Source organism: Kluyveromyces lactis, assembly GCF_000002515.2.
Source record: "Kluyveromyces lactis strain NRRL Y-1140 chromosome E complete sequence".
NCBI lineage: Eukaryota > Fungi > Ascomycota > Saccharomycetes > Saccharomycetales > Saccharomycetaceae > Kluyveromyces > Kluyveromyces lactis.
In genome coordinates this window covers 382,470-401,909 of record NC_006041.1, presented here as the reverse complement: position 1 = coordinate 401,909, position 19,440 = coordinate 382,470, and the positions used below count along the sequence as shown (strand labels likewise).

General features: G+C 38.6%; 9 protein-coding genes across 9 annotated transcripts; 5 read left to right on the top strand and 4 right to left on the bottom strand.

Moving 5' to 3' along the window:
• Nucleotides 1-128: 128 nt before the first annotated feature.
• Nucleotides 129-1,415, top strand: CAJ1 (Caj1p; the record flags this gene model as incomplete). The annotated part of the gene is made up of 1 exon (XM_454145.1): nt 129-1,415. One exon carries the CDS (start codon nt 129-131, stop codon nt 1,413-1,415), a length of 1,287 nt encoding a protein of 428 aa, XP_454145.1.
• Nucleotides 1,416-1,879: 464 nt separating this feature from the next.
• TED1 (Ted1p) lies at nt 1,880-3,256 on the top strand (the record flags this gene model as incomplete). The annotated part of the gene is made up of 1 exon (XM_454144.1): nt 1,880-3,256. The coding sequence occupies one exon, from the start codon at nt 1,880-1,882 to the stop codon at nt 3,254-3,256; it is 1,377 nt and encodes a 458-aa protein (XP_454144.1).
• A 437-nt stretch (nt 3,257-3,693) lies between these two features.
• On the top strand, nt 3,694-5,883 carry SAP1 (putative AAA family ATPase SAP1; the record flags this gene model as incomplete). Its single annotated transcript, XM_454142.1, has 1 exon — nt 3,694-5,883. The coding sequence occupies one exon, from the start codon at nt 3,694-3,696 to the stop codon at nt 5,881-5,883; it is 2,190 nt and encodes a 729-aa protein (XP_454142.1).
• A 636-nt stretch (nt 5,884-6,519) lies between these two features.
• KLLA0_E04357g (TauD/TfdA family dioxygenase) lies at nt 6,520-7,641 on the top strand (the record flags this gene model as incomplete). Its single annotated transcript, XM_454141.1, has 1 exon — nt 6,520-7,641. One exon carries the CDS (start codon nt 6,520-6,522, stop codon nt 7,639-7,641), a length of 1,122 nt encoding a protein of 373 aa, XP_454141.1.
• Nucleotides 7,642-7,817: 176 nt separating this feature from the next.
• NOT3 (CCR4-NOT core subunit NOT3) lies at nt 7,818-10,094 on the bottom strand (the record flags this gene model as incomplete). Its single annotated transcript, XM_454140.1, has 1 exon — nt 7,818-10,094. One exon carries the CDS (start codon nt 10,092-10,094, stop codon nt 7,818-7,820), a length of 2,277 nt encoding a protein of 758 aa, XP_454140.1.
• Nucleotides 10,095-10,461: 367 nt separating this feature from the next.
• Nucleotides 10,462-12,216, bottom strand: KLLA0_E04313g (uncharacterized protein; the record flags this gene model as incomplete). The annotated part of the gene is made up of 1 exon (XM_454139.1): nt 10,462-12,216. One exon carries the CDS (start codon nt 12,214-12,216, stop codon nt 10,462-10,464), a length of 1,755 nt encoding a protein of 584 aa, XP_454139.1.
• Nucleotides 12,217-12,430: 214 nt separating this feature from the next.
• SPO73 (Spo73p) lies at nt 12,431-13,228 on the bottom strand (the record flags this gene model as incomplete). The annotated part of the gene is made up of 1 exon (XM_454138.1): nt 12,431-13,228. The coding sequence occupies one exon, from the start codon at nt 13,226-13,228 to the stop codon at nt 12,431-12,433; it is 798 nt and encodes a 265-aa protein (XP_454138.1).
• A 1,240-nt stretch (nt 13,229-14,468) lies between these two features.
• On the top strand, nt 14,469-15,815 carry CST6 (Cst6p; the record flags this gene model as incomplete). Its single annotated transcript, XM_454137.1, has 1 exon — nt 14,469-15,815. The coding sequence occupies one exon, from the start codon at nt 14,469-14,471 to the stop codon at nt 15,813-15,815; it is 1,347 nt and encodes a 448-aa protein (XP_454137.1).
• A 2,099-nt stretch (nt 15,816-17,914) lies between these two features.
• CKA1 (casein kinase 2 catalytic subunit CKA1) lies at nt 17,915-19,036 on the bottom strand (the record flags this gene model as incomplete). The annotated part of the gene is made up of 1 exon (XM_454135.1): nt 17,915-19,036. The coding sequence occupies one exon, from the start codon at nt 19,034-19,036 to the stop codon at nt 17,915-17,917; it is 1,122 nt and encodes a 373-aa protein (XP_454135.1).
• Between the last annotated feature and the right edge of the window lie 404 nt (nt 19,037-19,440).

Below are 19,440 nucleotides of genomic sequence, written 5' to 3'. Positions count from 1 at the left end.
TACTAACCACACATTGATACAGAAAGCAGTATACCTGCCATACATTCACACGAACTTCCAACTGTGTATAAGATTAGCTGTTTAGCTTTACTATTATCAAGAGCAATTATCGGATCAAATACTCAGCTATGGTGAAAGATACCACATATTACGATATTTTACAGGTTTCTGTAGACGCTTCGCCTCAGGAAATTAAGAAATCTTATAGAAAGCTAGCAATTAAGACGCATCCGGACAAGAATCCAGATGATCCGCAAGCACAGACGAAGTTCCAAGAGTTGGCTAAGGCTTACCAGGTTTTGATTGACGATGATTTGAGAAAAAAGTATGATCAATTCGGATTGGACGAAACCAATGGTGAAATTCCTATGGACCAGGATCCTTATGAAATGTTAATGACCGTCTTTGGTGGCGATTCCTTTACATCGTGGATTGGTGAATACGGGTTGTTGAAGAACTTCTTGAATGAATCTGAGATGTTCCAAGATGAAGACGAAGAAGGTGAAGAAGAAGGCGGAACTGCCAATGGTAAGGATAAGAACAAGTCCGAAACCAGTGACTCTGACAAGAATGAATCGACTGAATTGTCCAAACATAATGGCAAGAAGGCCGCCGCCGAGAAGGACGCTGCTAGAGAGAAGGCTAGAGCAAGACGTGAAAAGATGAGAGAATTTGAAACTAAAAGACTTGAAGATCAGCGGATCCAAGTCGAAATGTTGGTAAGCAACTTAAACAAGAAATACGAGGAATATACCATATCTAAGAAGAGTGGATCTGAATCTGATTTCCTAAATAAGTTACAGAAAGAGATTGACGATAATTTGAAATATGAAAGTTTTGGCCTCGAATTGTTACAATTAATAGCTTCTGTCTACAAGAGGAAGGCCAAGAACTTCATCATGTCCAAAAAGACTAAGGGTCTTAGTAAGATTTTCACCGGGACTCGTGAGAAGGGTAAAACTGTTGCATCTATGTACAAGACAGTCAGTGCTGCAATGGACGCAATGAAAACACAGCAATTAACTGAAGATATCGATTGGGACGCAATGGATCCATTCCAACGTGCCAACGTGGAAACCCAAATCCAAGGTAAATCAATGGGTCTTTTCTGGGCGCTTAACAAATTTGAATTGGAACAAAAATTGAAAATGGTAGTCGACAAATTATTGGACGACAAATCCATACCATCGAAAGAAAGAATCAATAAGGCCAACTTTTTGATTATGATTAGCGACAAATTCAATTCAGCAACCAGAAATCCTGAAGACATGGACCCAGTGATCTTGGAATTCGAAGAATTGGTAACCAATGCCAAAAATATTAAAGTCGATGCACCATTGAAAACTAAAGTTGGTGAAAAAGGTCAAATTGAAAGCGCTGCAGACCACAGCACTACTGCTGAAGTAGCAAAATAATAAATTAATAATAGCTTCAACGTGCGCTTTCTTTCGTTTTCCTGATTCTCTTGCTGATCCTCCTTTTGTTATTCCTTTTCCTTATTATTTGACTAACGATGTTCATAAAATGGCACGATTCACTCACATTGAAGTTTCGCATTCATGTCTATTGTAATTCTCATCTCATACATCGTTATATATAATCTATCAAATTTACACCATTAAGTTACGTAATCTGCGTTCCCAAATAATTCAGTTTGTATTTCTCTGAAGCGACATCTTTCATTCATGTACTATGGCTTCGGTAATGCCCTTTCGCACTGACATGAAATGATCTTGTTCGAAATATTTTTTTGATCTCACATAATCTAAACTTAAAAATAACTTCGCCATGAATTGAGAAAGAGGTATACCTTGGTCCTGTAGAACTAAGCAGTGCTTTTTAGAGCTTCGTTCACGATACTAAGCAACCTCATATATCAATGGCATTGCCTAAAGCTATAAAGAAGTTTACTCTTCTTTTAACGGCTATTGCTCTGATATTTAATGTTTACATCTACACCTACCCTTCATTGAACCCGAAACAATGCTCTTGGAGATGTTTCGAGCAAGATGCTAAGCAAGGCCAATCCAATTTAATTTTTTCATATTTCAATGATATATTACATTCTCATGATGATAAGAATCCCAATGATGTTAAGTTGATGGCCTTAGGTGATCCTCAGATCAAAGGTATCTGGGCAAATACTCCATATATCTCAAGACTTGATACGTTTGGAAACGATTACTACCTAGGTCATATTTTCCGTACCATGTACAATCGGTTGAAGCCTTCGCACGTTGTTGTTATGGGTGATCTGTTCTCTTCGCAATGGATCGGAGATTCTGAGTTCTTCAATCGGACCGTTCGGTACACAAAAAGACTATTTAATAGAGATGTAAAGTGGTTGTATGACCTACAAGAAGAACATCACGGAGACGATGGTACTTACAAGGTAAATTGGGTCGAATGGGCTGATAATCTGAACAAAATCAGAACCGGCGATCGTCCCATGAATTTTAGTTTCGGTTATCAAGATATCTACAATTGGACTTCAGCCGAAAACTATTTGTTCATCAATGTTTCTGGAAACCACGATATTGGCTACTCTGGAGATGCCACTTATCAACACATGGCAAGATATCGCGAACTCTTGGGAAAAGATAATTATTGGATTGAATATAATGCTGGCACCGATAATGCATGGAGGATAATTGTTTTGAACGATTTATTATTAGAAGGACCTGCACTACAACCAGAATTACTTGAAACCAATTGGGAATTTTTATACCAATTATTTGAAAGGAAATTCGAAGGTAGTACGGTATTGCTCACTCACATACCATTTTATAAGCCATCTGGACTGTGTTACGATGGCCCAGAATTCAGATACTACCCAGAAGATTACCAGAGAGAGCCTTACAAGTCCAAGCTATTGAGATCACAAAACCATTTGAGTGCTGAAGCTTCTAACAGGGTACTTAACTTAATATTTGATGCTGAAAAACCTGGTATCATTTTGACAGGTCACGATCATGAAGGTTGCGAAACTGTCTATAACAAAGATGACAAAGGCAATTGGACTGCATCCAAAACAACAGATCCAAAAAATCTAAATATCAAAGAAATTACTGTAAGGTCGATGATGGGAGAATACCATGGAAACACTGGTCTAGTAACAGGTCATTTCAACGAAGCAACAAGACAATGGGAATGGAGTTTCAATTTATGTCCATTTTCCATTCAGCATATATGGTGGTTTACCAAGGTAGTCACCATTATAACCGGCTTTTTGTGGTCGTCAGCATTTTTCTTCTAATTGACATGCTGAAAGCAGCATATTCTGTTGGGTATACCAACAGTATGGTATCTTAACTTGTAAATGCAACATCAGATTTATTTTGGTCACTGTATATATTCGTACTCTATATTTATAATTGATACTGAGGAAAACGTTGAGTTAGAAGATTGCAATTTTAAGTTGAAAATACTGAAGAGAGCTGACTGTGTAAATAGAACGGGTGCATGTCCTACTCCCGTTCCACAAGCTTGCCTGGCTTTGATGAATCCCTTTATTCACGTGACCTGTTGTTTTGACAATTGTCTTGACGCAACAAATAGAACAGATCAATCTTTCTATAATTCTAAGCCATATTTAAGTATCTGCAAAGAAAAGGAATGATTAACGCAACAACAAATGGTAAGATATCAAACTAGAAGGAAATCCTAAGTTCCATTTTCTAGTGAATCGTAATAATGGATAATCATGGGCTACTAATGAAGTTTTCTAGGATTCGAAAGAAGCCTCAGCAGCCCCTAAATTCGTTGGCAGAACTATACTCACGCATAGCGAATGAAACAATACATTATTTAGGTTTAGAACAAAGACATGAGTACAAGGCAGCAATTCAAGGATGGAAACTAATGGCTACTGATGCAATGTATAAGCTGAATAATATTGACCGTCAATATCCTAACTTCGCTTCATATACCGAGGAGGAATTGAATCTTCAGACAGGAATACGTGAGTTGTGCGATAAAGCAATGAAAAATGTGGAAAGAGTGCAGTTGTTATGTGAAGATGTACCGAAACCTGATAATAACAGCGGAAAAACATTTTCTATTGGAAATGGTGGTAAATTTAAGGTCCATACGTTAAGAGATGGGATGTACAAGATGCGATATAACAAGAGTGGCAGTGGTTTGGGATTAAAAAACGACAAGAATGTACAAACGGCGAACCCTGTAAATTTTTCTGCATCCAAATCTCTACCAGCAGTAATTCCTCAGGATCCCTTTGAAGACTTTGATAATGAGGTAAATTTAATTGATTTAACGGATGCCGAAACTGTCCCCTATGATCCTTCTCCTCTTCCGACGTTCAGTATATCTTCTGATCCAAAACAGGAACCATACACGGATTATTTGAACATCAGTGAAGAAGACATGACCAGACTGAAAACATTGGATAAATTGAATGGTACAGCAGATGCATTTTCATTACTAAGCGTGGATACTGCTGAGGCACAGCGTCCTTCTCCCAGAAGACCTTCTCCTCCTCCAGTACCGCCTCAGAGGAAACCCAGTGCGAAACAGAAAACTACAACTTCAGACACTAACGTTGACGCAGCATTAAAATCCTCTCCACCTACACAACCCAAGCAGCAAAGGCCTGTTCAAAGGCGAAATACGTCTATCAGCGCAGCTGTCGCTGCATCGCAACCACAGCTTAAAGCAAAAGCTGTCAAGCGACCTGTCGTCACTGCCAAAAAATCAATTCAGAACGGCAATTCAACAAGTAAACTCAAGAAACCAATTTCAAAATCTAGTCCCTCATTAATAAATACTGTGGTTAGAACAACTTCTCAAACCAAAACTAGGGTAAATCCAACATCTGTTGCAGCTACTACAAAAACATCTGCTATATCAACTAATCCTACAATAACGAAACCAGCCCCACAAAGTTTGGATGAAGTTACACAGACGAAGGAACAACTAGAGGACGAGCTTATTGAATCATTGCCTGGTGTTGATAAGACTGCTGCTAAACAAATTTTTAGTGAAATTGTCGTCCACGGAGACGAAGTGTACTGGGACGACATTGCCGGTTTGGAAACCGCAAAGAACTCTTTGAAAGAGGCAGTTGTATATCCGTTCCTAAGACCTGACCTATTTCGTGGGTTAAGAGAACCTGTAAGAGGAATGCTGCTATTCGGCCCTCCTGGTACTGGTAAGACCATGTTAGCTCGAGCCGTTGCGACAGAATCCAAATCTACATTTTTCAGTATCAGTGCATCAAGTTTAACATCCAAATATCTTGGTGAATCAGAAAAATTGGTAAGAGCCTTGTTTGCAGTAGCCAAGAAGCTATCACCGTCCATCATATTCGTGGACGAGATAGATTCCATTATGGGGTCAAGAAATAACGAAAGTGAAAACGAATCAAGTAGAAGAATCAAGAATGAGTTCCTAGTACAATGGTCATCGCTATCAAGCGCAGCAGCTGGTAAAGATTCCAAAGATACCGACGACCGTGTCCTAGTTCTTGCTGCTACAAATCTCCCGTGGTCTATTGACGAAGCTGCCAGAAGAAGATTCGTCAGAAGACAATACATTCCTCTTCCTGAGGCGACCACAAGAAAGGTTCAGCTCAAAAGGCTTTTACTAAACCAAAGGCACACCCTGACAGACGAAGAATTTGAAGAATTGGTTCTGCTAACAGACGGGTACAGTGGCAGTGATATCACATCTCTTGCCAAAGATGCGGCTATGGGACCCTTACGTGAACTAGGAGATGAACTACTATTTACGGAAACAGATAGTATTAGATCCGTTAATTTGGAGGATTTCCGTAACAGCTTGAAGTATATCAAACCATCCGTCTCAAAGGACGGTTTGAACCGTTACGAAGAATGGGCAGCCAGTTTCGGATCATCCGGAGTATGAACCTCATGATTCAATGGAGTCTCCCGTTTCTTGTCCGTCTCTTGTCGATCCTTATTACGTTGCGTCCCGAGATCAGCCCATCGATATCTGACTGATAAACATTACTGGAAATACCGTTGCGGAAAAACCGTTGCCGATACCAAAATCTAAACATTTTTTTTTAGGGCGGCGAAAACCGAGTCACGTGACAGCATAGATTTGCATTGTTTCTATGATCTTTTTTCGATAAGATAACAGATTATACTACCGAACTATCGTTACTTGGTAATTAAAACGGACTATATCAGATATCTGAGGATGAGGCATGCGTAAATGATACAGCGTCTGCTAGGAGTACAGCGTGTCTATTTGGCATCATAGCGGATACAGGGAAACATCGGATCAGAAATGTATAAATATAACAGGGTTGTAATGTTTCAATTACAATCTGTTTCTTAGTGTCAGCATTATAATTTTAGGGTTTCATGTCATAATTTGTATTATCTAATATAATATTTAAAACGACAACAAGCATAATTTTATCAGCAAAGGATCTTAAGCAACTATCACGTAAAGTTTAGAGTTGTATTGTTATTGAGATTGATTTGAATATTGTAACGTGCTACCAGGAGTATTATTTACAAATTATATTTGAAGATGCCAGTTACCGTTTTACCCTTAGAAAATACCCCATTAGGTGCTAAGATCCAACTACCAGATGGATGCAGTGATCCTTCAGAGTTATCTGAAGAAGATTTCAAGGACTTGTACGATGCGTTGATGACTTACTCTGTTGTTGTTATTCCTGGTATGGAAGATTTGAAGCCCGAGTCACAATGGAGATTGACTACTATGTTTGATCCAACTTGTGATCAAACTGGGAAATCTTATGGTCATGGCAAGGAATTTCGCCATCAAAACTCTGTCTTGAGGCGTGATGGTATGACAATTCCTGATCAACCTCAGGTCCAAGTATTAGGACAAGGGCAATGGCCTGCAGGCCATTACGGCATGGGGGAGCTTAACTTGAGACATCCTACTCATTTCGATTTCCATGACAAACCATTGACTGATCAAGAAGCATTTGAAGAGGACAAAACAAGATTCTACCGTTGGCACATTGATTCTGCATTATATGCACTATCACCTCCAGTGGTCACAACTTTGTTAGGTATTCACGTTCCACCAGAATCCAGAAAACAGAAGATCCATTATGATGATACTGGTGATGTATTGGAAGTAACTCAAGGTGCTACTAGCTTTGTGTCTGGTGCTAACGCCTTTGACTTACTATCTGAAGAGGATCAACAACGTGCTTTGAAAACAACAGTTGTGTATGCACCACATCCTTATATCTTCATTTCTCCTGCCAGAGCAACATCAGATGGTTTAACTATGGTTTCAGATGGGAAGGAAATGAAATTTGAAGATCTACCTCCATGGGAGGAATCTAAGATTAAACGTTTACCTTTAGTGTGGACTAATCCAGTGACTAAGAAGCACCATTTACAAGTCCATGGTTGTTGTATTCATCAACTTGAATTGCCAGATGGAACTGTTCTAGATTTGGAAGACGCTCGTAAGGAAGTTTACAGAATGATGAGACCAGCCATTTCACCAGATCAAGTGTATGCTCACGCATGGGACAAAGGTGATCTAGTCATCTTCCATAACAGGGGTGTTTGGCATTCTGTTACTGGTCAATTTAAGGAGGGAGAAAAGAGATTGATGCACCAATGTAACATCGCTTCCGGTATAGATCCAGTCACCGTCCTTTAAAATTGTACATAAAATTATAACATTTGGTAATATTCCCTAATTAAGTTGTGAGAACACAACCCTCATCTAAATAAAAGTCAATACAGTACGTGCTATTGGAAGGTAAAAATAAAATAAGTATGATATTTCTTCGTTAGTTATATATTTGAGAATATGATACATAAACACCTTATAGATTATTGTTGTTCTACTTTGCCGTGCTTCAAAGTTTGAAGCAGCTGTTTGCCAAATGTTGGCAGGTTTACTGATGAGTCTGCATGATCCGCATGATCAACTTGACCCAGCGATGCCACATCTGCAAGTAGAGAGTAATCCAACTTGAAGTTCAGCTTATCAACAACAGTCCAAATATCCATTTTGAAAATTTTATAATCAGCAACTTCGCATTGATCATTTGAAAACTTAACGGCTCCTTGTCTTAAAAACCAGCAGTCACCTGTTTTCAATACCCTCCATTCCCTTTGTTTCAAAAGAAGAGCACAAATCCTTTGTTCTAGGGGCGTCACACTAAAATAATAATGGTAGAATAGTGTGAACGTTTCCAAGTTTTCAAACTCTTTAGGTACCGTCTCCACCGTAAGTCCATCGATATTCAACGAAAGAATTACTTGATCCCACTGTTGGGTGCATCTTGCGACATCCAGCGGTTGCGGTGGAAAAACTCCAGAAGGTATTTCATTTAATCTGCATGGTTGGCATATGTCATAATACCTCCTATATCCTCCTAACTTCCCGTCATTTGGATAAAGTTTGTTCTTTGAAATTACCGATCCCATTACGAAGTCTTTAATACCAGCTGGTAAGGTGAGAAGTTCCAAATCTGAATATAAGGAGTCCTGAACCTCATTCGAGAGAGTCAATCTGGATGATATTTGTTCGGCTGTGAAGATCTCTGGAGTTGGTTCATTTTCGAGTTCATCGTCAGTTGACTCCGCGTCATAATCATCGAGAATTAGGTCTGGTTCCGTTGCATCACCAGTATGTTGCTTTACTGTGTTATTACCCTGTAACTCTTGAGGAATTATTTTTATGCTGTTTGAAATTGACAGTGTAGGCTCTAGCGGTTTAGAAACCATTGGTAAAGCTACTGTACTAGCTCCAGGAAGCATATTTGTAGGCGTCAGTGATACCTTTGTAGTAACTGGAGCAGAAGCCAAACTTTTGGCTTTCAAACTTGCCAATTTCTTTTCAGTCGCCAATGCCCATTTGTTTTCACTTATTGGTTTAACAGGTGCAGGTTTCAAAGTTGTAGTAGTGAGACCGTTCAGGGACTGATGTATATGTGTAAAGCCATGCGGTTGACTATCTGGACTTAGAGACGCTTGCGAAGTTGGATTCGAAGAAAGATGAGCTGACTTTGCTAACGGAGTATGTGGCTTTGAAGGAGCTGTAGTATTAGCTGTCGTAAGAGGGACATTGGCTGACCCTGCTGTGACTGGAGGAGACGGCGATACACTTTTTGACGGCGGTGGTGTTGGTGTTTCAGGTATCGTGATGCTGTCCTGAGAATCAGCTTCCTGCATTTCATTTGCCAGGTCAGGGAGTTTCTTGCCCGTTATTACAGGTGTTGGGTTCTCATCTAGGGCAGTAGTCTTGGCAGCTGCCTTAGCATTCTTCTTAGCCTCTCTTTCCAATCTCCTGAGCTCTTTCTTCGAAAGTTTGCCGTCTTTACTTTCATTATCATCTCCACTCGCATCACCTGCTGCTCTAGATGCAAATGCAGCAGCTACTTCGTGAGCAATTGCTTCATTCGATTGTAAATCTAAACCTTCATAAATACTGTCATCTTCTACAAACCCTTCGGTTTGGTTTTCTTCAACGTAGAATAATATCTCCTCTTCAATATCTCTAACCTGTTGCGGTTCAAGCTCTTCGTTCGCAATCAACCTTAAAGCCAATTCCATTTGTTGCTGGTGATACCTGTATCTTCCCTGTAGATCCTTGAAGCGTTGCAGTTCTTTTTCATTTTCTGGAGTTGCTGTTTTTCTCTTCTTTTGCAACAATATCAGCCTGTCTACATCAATTTGGAGTAGATCAAATTGTCTTTCTAGTTCCTCTATCTGATTTGATAGGAATTCTTCCACATCTCGTCTCTCCTTTTCGAGTGGATCAAGTACATCGGATCGTTTCAAGCTTATATTTGAGTAAGCCTTCTCTTTTGAAGCCTTTTCGACAGCTTTATATTTTTCCATCGCTACTTCCACCGATCGCCTATGATTCAAAAGAGAATCTTTATCTTTCACCTCGGGAGAACTTTGCCATGATTTAATCTGTTCCCTAAGTCGTTGAAGCTTTTTAACCTCTCTCTTCAAATCAGATTCCAATTTATCTTTTTGTGATGGATTATTGACACAATTCTCATGTCTCTCATAATACATATCAAAAATCTCAAGGCCTTCATTGACCTTTTTGAAGACACGATCTATCTCCTGCTGGAGTTTTCTATGTGCCATTTTGAACGTTTAGTATGCCTCTTTGCTGAGGTACCTTCTAAGGTTTCGTTATAAGTAGATCGGTAAAGGTGACTTTTGTATATCCTGCGATGAAAAAAAGTTAAAATACCTCTTTTTTGGTTATTTCAGAAAGCACTATCTATAGTGGTACCGATCACCCAGAAGTTAACGGGTTATTGTGGTGCTATTTTTGACCCTCTTGCCAGGCCAACTTATATTGTTCCTATGTATACATTTATGCCTTTTGTGAAAAATTTTTAAAAATTGACCTTAACTGGAATTTAAGAGGTTGATGATGAGATGAGCTTGTTAAACGTGGAAGATGATTGTTGATAGACGTATTGCATCTATCAAGAGACATAGTTACTTAGAAAATGATACAAATGACTAATTGAAATAAGTGGATGCAGGCCCATATGATAATGCTATTCCGAAATAGCTTATTCAAGGCGAATTTCAAATCAAACTCCGCTGTTTGCTCTCTTTTAAAGAGAGATGCATCAGCGTCTGTCGAGGACGCATCATAAGGATCCGATAAACCTAAATAAGTGGATACAACAGCTGAGGAGTTGAAAGGGACAATGGTGTTAAATTCAGTACCAGTGAAATTATCCCATTGTACATATTCTGATATCGAAGAAGGAAGTTTCGTTACAAGTGCAGTCATTTTGTCATTATATTTCTCCAATGATTGATTAATTGACGTGTTATAGAAGTTTCTTACCAATTCTTCAATGTTCGTATTTATTTCGGTATCAAAAGATTCGCACAATTTACCAATTGAATTGGTTGGGATATATGTTGCTGAAGAGCTTAGCTCAACTGCCCTTTTTGACAGTGATGTCGAGTACGAAGCGGGAATTGTGGAAGATATTACAACCCATGTCATCAAAATTAATAACAGGAAATATAGCTGATAAGCACAGGAGTTGTAAAACCACCAGGTCAATTTACCGACTTTCTTAGCGGTGGTCCGATTACATTGGACATCTGTGGGATAGTCGCTATTTTGTTTTCTTCTCAGCCACATATGATCTCCAATTTTAAGCAATGCCGTAGCACTTTGAACTGTGAAGGGATTCTGCACAGACTCACAGAGTTTCGATAACCTAGGTTTCCAATCATCATATCGCTGCAAAGTGGTTTTTTTATCCTCCATTTCTAAAAGTTGACAATCTAAGGTGCCAAGGATCATGTCTCGCCTTATGGCGTGCGAAAACCATTCAAGAATTACCCAGCCTATTACTTGCATTGGATAAATGCAAAGGAATATAATTGTCAATTTAACAAACTTTGATGACTCTTCTGAAACTTGTCTCTTTTTCAGACTAAGTTTCTTCTCTGCCGCTGTAGCATGACCTAGTGATGAGCTTATATTTGAAATCAATAGTGCCACTGAGTCAGAATATGCTGTGGTATGTAAGTCAAAAGTCTCGAACGAAACATTAGGGGAGGACAACGATATCGTATCAGCGGATGAGGAGTTCAGTAAACCTTCAAACCAGGAAAATTCTTCGGTTACGTTACTGAAATCAAGGTAAATATTCTGTAGTGCATTATCTTCGTCTGCAGAAGATGCGACAATTAACCCTAAATCTGTAAGAGTGGTAACTGCTGCATTCAATCTATCAGATTGTTCGTCTAAATCTGTTAGAACACTATCATTGAGTTTTAAGAATTGTGTTCGAGTATTATTCAGCAAAACTTTTGTATTATAGAATGAAGTTTGCCAATTTTGAATGTTGGACTTCGCCAATGGTGTAAGCCTTTTCGTGATATCCACATTTACCAATCGAGAATTAAGCTCCAAGGTTGAATTGATGCAAGAATTTAAATATTCCTTGAGATTACTCAAATTGCTAGTATTATCAATGGCCGTTGATGTTGGTGCATTTATAAGTGACGTTGTTGTTGCTGTTGTTGTTGCTGTTGAGAGTAGTGTCTTTGTAACAGTGATTGTCGTTGAATATCCATTTTCAGCCACCGTTTCGGCAAATGAATTCACAGCATTCATGAACCAAATGAGGAACAGAATCGTTAGTGTAGGGAATAATAAAATGGGGTTAGTTAAACTTCGCAGGATTTTCACCTTTAGCGAAATTGGCTCTAGTAAGAACTTCATGATGAGTTCTTTTCTGGCTGCGAGTTGCAAACATCTTGCATACCGATGTTCAGATGATAGTTTCTAAATAACATAATTTAAGATCAGTTCGTATATGCTCCCTCTTATATTACCATCAGAAATAAGTTTGTGTTTTGTTCTTGTGACAATTCTGAAACTAATCTAAAACAGAGGAACAAGGTAAAAAAAAATAAAAAGAGAGAATCTCGCGAAATCAACTAGAGATCCGAGCCTTTAACTCATTACGAAACTTTTCCTTCGATGTTTCAAATTGGAACGTTCCCAACACTCTGGAGAGGATAGGTTCCGTACTTAATTTCACCAAATCATCTTTGGATAAATTGTGAAACACGCCATCGATGAACTGGAAACGTTCTCTATCTAGCTTACAATTTCGCAATTGGCTTAACAACATAATCAAATCATCAGTGGCATCCCACCAGTTGTCCTCTGAGCTACTGTCTCCGGTCACTTCTGTTGCTTTTTTCTCTACTCTATGTCTTGAACCCAAGTCCCCTAATCGAATTAAATCCGGGGTAGCTGATGGTAATCTAACCCATACCCTTTTTCTTACAAACCCGTACTTGCCCTTCCAATGCTTTGCTTTGAACGACCAGCTATACATCCAGCCTTGATCATCTACATCAGCTAGTTCGTTATCCATCATTACGTACCAATTCTCTTCTTCATTAGAACGATAAACGTGATCCGCACAGCCATTGGATCTTTCTCTTGAGCGTGAAGCGTGCTCAGATACAGTACCAGATCTTGTCTCCTCTAAAGGCAAAGGAATCATTTTGCGCAAATTTTTGGAATTGGAATTCCCCTGGTTGCCATGGGTATACATGACTGGCAAAGCCTTGAACCCATCTTGATCGTTACCGATCAACGCAAGGAATCTTGATGGGTCAATGCCAGGAATAAGCAATTTTTCCGAGAAAAATGGATATCCAAACAAACAAACTCCTCGCTGGTGCTCCGCTACACGTTCCTGATCAATTGCATCTGGCATGGAGTCGATATATTTGGCATGTGATGGATTTGGTTGTTGAACTCAACACCAGGTGCCTTAGAAACCACCGTCATAAGTATTTTATTTAGTGTTGACAAAACATGCCAAACCACAAGCACAAAGAGAAAAAAAAATAAAACTCATCACGTGAATCATCACGTGATGGGTTTTTTTTTTTTTTTGATTTCCCTTTTCCTCACTTTACCTCATATTACTCAATGCTTTCGTCACTGGTTTAGGAGTACCTCAAACAGAAAACAAAGCAGCTTTCCGAGCTGGCCCCAAGTAAAGTAACTATGCAGGACTCCAACTTAAAGATGATGTAACTCTAGATCCTACGTATCACTCGAAGCGAGACCTAAAGCACATGAACCGTTCACTTACGGACAGCTACATCGTAACAACTTGAAGTATCGTTCGACTGAGCAGGAATGTCGACTCAGATGCGAATGTTCGGTCCCTTTGTTCCTAAATCCTTTCTTTTTGATGTTTCCGTATCACCATTCTAATGTAGAAGAAGCGATCATAGTGCGTACATAGTCAAAAATAGATAATATGGGTAGAGCATGAAAGTAGCATTCGTAAATCCCGTACCACGTTACTCTCGCTCACGAGCTTACCACATTTCCAAATCGACAGACACTACACATTTTGCTTACTGACTAATTTTTTTTTTTCCCTTCAAAGGGTTTCTCCATTTGTGTATCGAATCCCTATCGTTAATGGGCATGCAAGCAAATTTCTGCTGCAATTTGACTTTCGTAACTGGTGTTCGTTTTTTCTTTTATCAGGAATTTTAAAATTTTGTATTTGGTAAAAAGGTCCAAAAGGCTAGAATGGAATATATTATTTATTAAGCACTGGTGAAAAATATTTCAGTAAGGAAACTAAAGGTGAAGAAGAAGCAAGGAAGAGGGAATTTCTCACGCAGGAACGACTTTCTAGAACTGAGTTTGAGAGAAGGTACATTATTTGATATCAGAGGAAATCTCTTATTGTTTGCTCTCTGACACTTTGGATATTCTTTCTTTTTTTTATTATTATTCTAGTTTATCTCAAGGTACTCTACTTTACTTTGATTTACTCCCGAACAGAATTCCTTATTGTTACCGGACAGAAAGTTGAAGGCTACGGTAACAGGATACAAGAATAGGTGACTGATTGAACGAATCTCTTAATTATATTCTCTGTGGATTTTTTTTATTTTATTAGGAATCTCAAAGAGATTTGGATCTAAGGTATGGAAGCTGATGGCAGTGAGTCCTTAATTAAGAGTGAAATGGACTCCGGTAGAAACATGAATAACAGTAACAATAACGCCCTGGGGGCGGTTGGAGTATCTATACCTTTTCCGGAAGATCTTTTGGGTGTACCACAAGATTCCTTGAACGGTGCTGGGGCGGGCCCAGCATCCCAAGGTGTGCCTAATTACCCTCAGGCAGGAATTCCTGGTGCTGCACCATCGTCATCTGGAGTGTCCCCAGCTACAGGTAATGTGAATGCCAACGGACATCGTGATTCTAGCGGACAAACACCTGTACAAGGTGGACAAATTTCACAAAACGTGAACTATCATCCTGCCGGGATACAAGGATCTGCAGCTGAGCTGAACTTCGGAAATGGTCCCTCTCTGGCAGAAGAAACTTCGAAATATATTCACAGCAGAATGGCAAATCAGAACTTTGCCATGTTCCCATCATACATGCAGACCCATAGTTTAATGGACCCTTCTATCCAGGAATCACTATCTCCTTTCTTCCAACCGTTCGGGGTTGACGCGTCACATTTTCCAATGACCAACCCACCTATCTTCCAGAGTGCATTGGCAACGGATTCGTTTAACCCAAGACGAAGAAGAATATCTATCTCAAACGGTCAAATCGGACAGTTAGGTGAAGATGAAGATAATGTAGAATCTATTTATTACAGTCAACCCCCACCAATGCCTCCACTACGTCCAAACCAAATGCAAAATAACAATACAAGAGTCAAAGTTGAGATAAATGGTGAGGATTCCTTAGGTTTGAATCAAAATAACGGTTCTGACAATAATAAACAATCTTCTACAAACCTTTTCCCTTCAAGGCTAAGTTTCCAAGAACTACAAGAAGAATCTAAAGTTTTGGACAACGTTATTGATCCATCGAACCCCCGTGTTAGTAACGGTGGTAACCAGAGGCAATCGGTAGCAATGTCAAAACAAATGAGCGAAACTTCATCTATCAAATCGAGTAATTCGGCTATGTCCACCGAAAAGCATGTTTTGCCCGGAACAGCAGCCTGGAAAAGAGCGAGACTATTGGAAAGAAATCGTATTGCGGCATCTAAGTGTAGACAGCGGAAAAAGATCGCTCAAGAACAACTACAGAAGGACGCTACGGTTTTAAGAAACTCCAATAGGATTATGAAAACCAAATTAGAGTATTATCAGAAATTAGTTTCCAAATTCAAAAGGTACATAGAATTGCACATGCAATCATGTGGTGGAAACAATGATGGACTAACAATAATTGAAGACATGCTCAAAATTGATCATGATCTGCATCAAGACGAGCATGGCAATCTTGTGAATTCAAATAAGAATTGAACGGATCATCAATTCTTTAAGGCGTGTATCTGTCGTTCATGATATCCTCTCTATCTGGCCGGCCATCTGTCTGTGTGTTTCTATTCTGCTCCAATACTATTCTACTTCAGATCACAGGTCTTCACACTTCAAAAATACCTCTTTTGTACTATCAACAATGAACTGTTTTAAGCATTGACCAGCATATTCAATCTCAGTTCTAACTAGGTTCTCATAAAACAAACTTCTACAATAATAAAAAAAATTTGTTCTTAATTATATCAAATCAAATACTGTTAAATCAATTTTATGATGTTTTATCGATAATTAAAACACTTCCAATAACGCCTTAGGTATCACCTTGTATTCAGTCCTTTTTATTTCGCTACTTCTTTTTCTTGTCTTTAATTCTTTTGTCTTCTTTCCCTACCTCAGTTTCTCTATCTGGCGTATGTTGCATTACCATTCTTTCACGAGTCATTCTATCGCTTTAGGTCTAGTTGTTTGCAACCACTAGATAGTGGCCTGTATGTATCTACGGTAAACTGGATGAAGAACCTAGGGTTTGTTCACCTTCTACCAGAACTTTTCGTTTATTTATCCGTTCGATTCTTTTCGTCCAAATGTCAATTATTTGCATGTAATTCTTTTTTTCAAATATAGTAGTGACGTTATGATTAATTAGACCCCGAATTCTGGTTATAAAAGTGTTAATGCTATAATAAATGAACCGTAATTTCACTAACGCTTCTAAGAAACCAACCATAAGGTCTCAATGTTGGTCTCTGAAGAAGATCTTAATTTAGTAAGTACTTGAACTTTTCGTGTCAATTCCTAAGAACTGGCATACTGATCGAATTATCAATTACTAACAAGACATTATTCCGTTTGAAGGCCATCGCTTTGGTGATAATAAGTCATAGAAATCCTACTTGGGATGTGTACAGTTTTAAATGCATAACATTGACACGAGATATTAAGGATTCATCAAGAGAAGAAAATACTCAAGATTGCGAATCTCTGACAAGAAGAACGTCTACTGACACTAAGTCTTCGGCGGTTATTCACGATGTTGTAGATTTACTTCCAGGCAAAGAACAGACAGTGAAAAAATCACCACACTTGGATCATCTAAAACCAGCCTTTGCCTTTCTAGGTTCTAACAATCTCAAAATTGTCCATCTTCGAGCAAACATTGACGTTTTCAGGTCATTGGGGGAGAGAATTGATGAATTTACCATCTCATGGATTGGTAAGAACTATAAAAGATACAGATGGTTATTGGGGTTTTCAATCTGTGAACAATATAAATATTTAGTCGATTGTTTCCAGATTGTTTTGTTGTCGTACTATTCAACTCATTGTGATTATAAAAAGTCTCGCCGATACTTGCATGAGACATTATTTGATAGATTTATCACGAAAGAAATGTACAACAGAGAACTTTATACAAAAGTTTTGAAAAGGCAATTCGATATTTCCGTCTCCGAATATCACCTTCAGAATATCTGCTCGTATCATTCTAAATTCCTAGTTAGATTAGTCCTTTTGGGCGATGACGATGTAACAAAAATCCGGTTTGCTTGTCATGTCCTATACACCATGGAACTATTGATCAAAGAGAAATTACTGGATTCACAAACATTTTGGAGTGATTTAAAGGCAGGAACGGATTCTGCCTTTCACGTTATTTTCCAGAAAAGGTGGGAATATCTTATGAAGTTCGGAAAAAGATTAACAATTCCTATTGTTCCCTATTTCGGACTAGCATTCAGATTCTGTCTACAGATTTTGTCATCGATTTTGGAACACTGCAGAGAAGTTCATTGTGACGGATGTAATATCCTTCAAAGCAAGAGGTATGTTCAGAGTGAGTTATTGATGTTGAAAGACAAAACGTTCATTGCAGAATTTCAAATGCTTGACTGGGCTCAGCTTCAGGATCAAAACAGTTCCACAACATCTGAAAACTTTCTCAATGAATGTCAATAATAAATTCGTAGATTTAGAAGCACCCGATCAAAATATATCCTCCAACACTTATTATAGGAAAGCTCACACAGTTGTTATTAGTATTATTATTATTATTAACTTCATAAAAATATTGATCTATGGAACGGTTATAATGTGTATTCGTTGTTTCTAATTGGAGCAAACCATGGATGAGCCATAGCTTCTTTACAAGAAAATCTTTCTTGATGGTCGTAACGAAGAAGATTATCGATTAAATCAATGATATCATCGTTTCCACATAGGTGCTTGTTGGAATCATTGACGAATTTCTGCCATGGTCTTCTGATGTATTGATCCATATCAATAAACTCATCTGGGAGTGTTATCTGATATTTCTGTAAATATCTTTCGAAATCATCACTACCCAAGACGCGTACAATCTTGACTAGCTGGTCAGTATTACTCGACCCATAGAAGAAAGGCTCTTTCAGAAAAACCATTGATGCTAACATTGCTCCAAATGACCATAAGTCTAGCGAGTAATCGTACATTCTATAATCAACTAGAAGTTCTGGGCCCTTGAAAAATCTTGACGCAACGCGGACATTGTATTCCATCGATGGATGATAAAATTCAGCCAAACCCCAATCGATTAGTCTCAATTTGTGTTGCTTATGGTCAATCATTACATTGTGTGGTTTGACGTCTCTATGCATAATACCCATCGAATGGCAGTAGTCCAAAGCTTTCAAAAGCTCGAACATATAATAACGAATATCAAGATCCGAAAATGAAGCATACAACCTACGGAATTCCGTATTGTCGATATGTTCAAAAATCAATGCAGGTGTCTTGGATATGGGATCTCTGACCACATCTAACAATGTTATAATATTCTCATGCCCGTTATGAGGTAAGTCATATACTTTATCTCTCGCATATTTCAGTACTTCTTCTCTTCTGTTTGTGTAATATTTTGCCTCATCGTAAGGTTGCGCAGTTGGCGGATTCTTCTCATTCGAGAGGTTTGCAAGTATGGTAATTTCTCTCTTAATCTTCTTCTTCTTCACAGGTTTTAGCATCTTAATGACAATCTTATTTCTCGTGGATAACTGTACGCCTTGGAAAACTTCACTATATTTACCACGGCCAACTTTGCATTCAACTTCGTACTGTGAGTTATTAGCCTTCCATTCTATTGATGTATTTTCATAGTCCCAGTATCTTTGACCACGAATCTCGTTGGCATCACTATAGACTCTTGCCTCACTCCACACTTTCGATTTCATCTTCCTTTTAATAATGTACTGGAAAGTCTCTAAAACTACCACGAAATTAACAACGAGAACGATTGCCAGCCAGTTTTTTGTTGACCTTTTCTATTTCTATAAACAGTGGTAATAATGAGTCCGAGAAATCCAAACCACTCACCGTATATAATCCAGTACGTTTGAAGCTTTTGTAATGCCTATACTCAAACTGGAATTTTCATTTCTGGGTTATCTGATTTCTTTTCAGTTCATGTCTCTCTTGCAAAAATTGACATTTCGAAACTACAGTATGAGGAGTTAGGGTAACGGTTTTATGTATAGAACAATTCTAGCCAATAATTGTGTTGACTGACGAACCGGCAAAATATAATGGTGTTCATTTAGCATTTATACGTAGTGTATGTGTGTATAATTTCTTACTT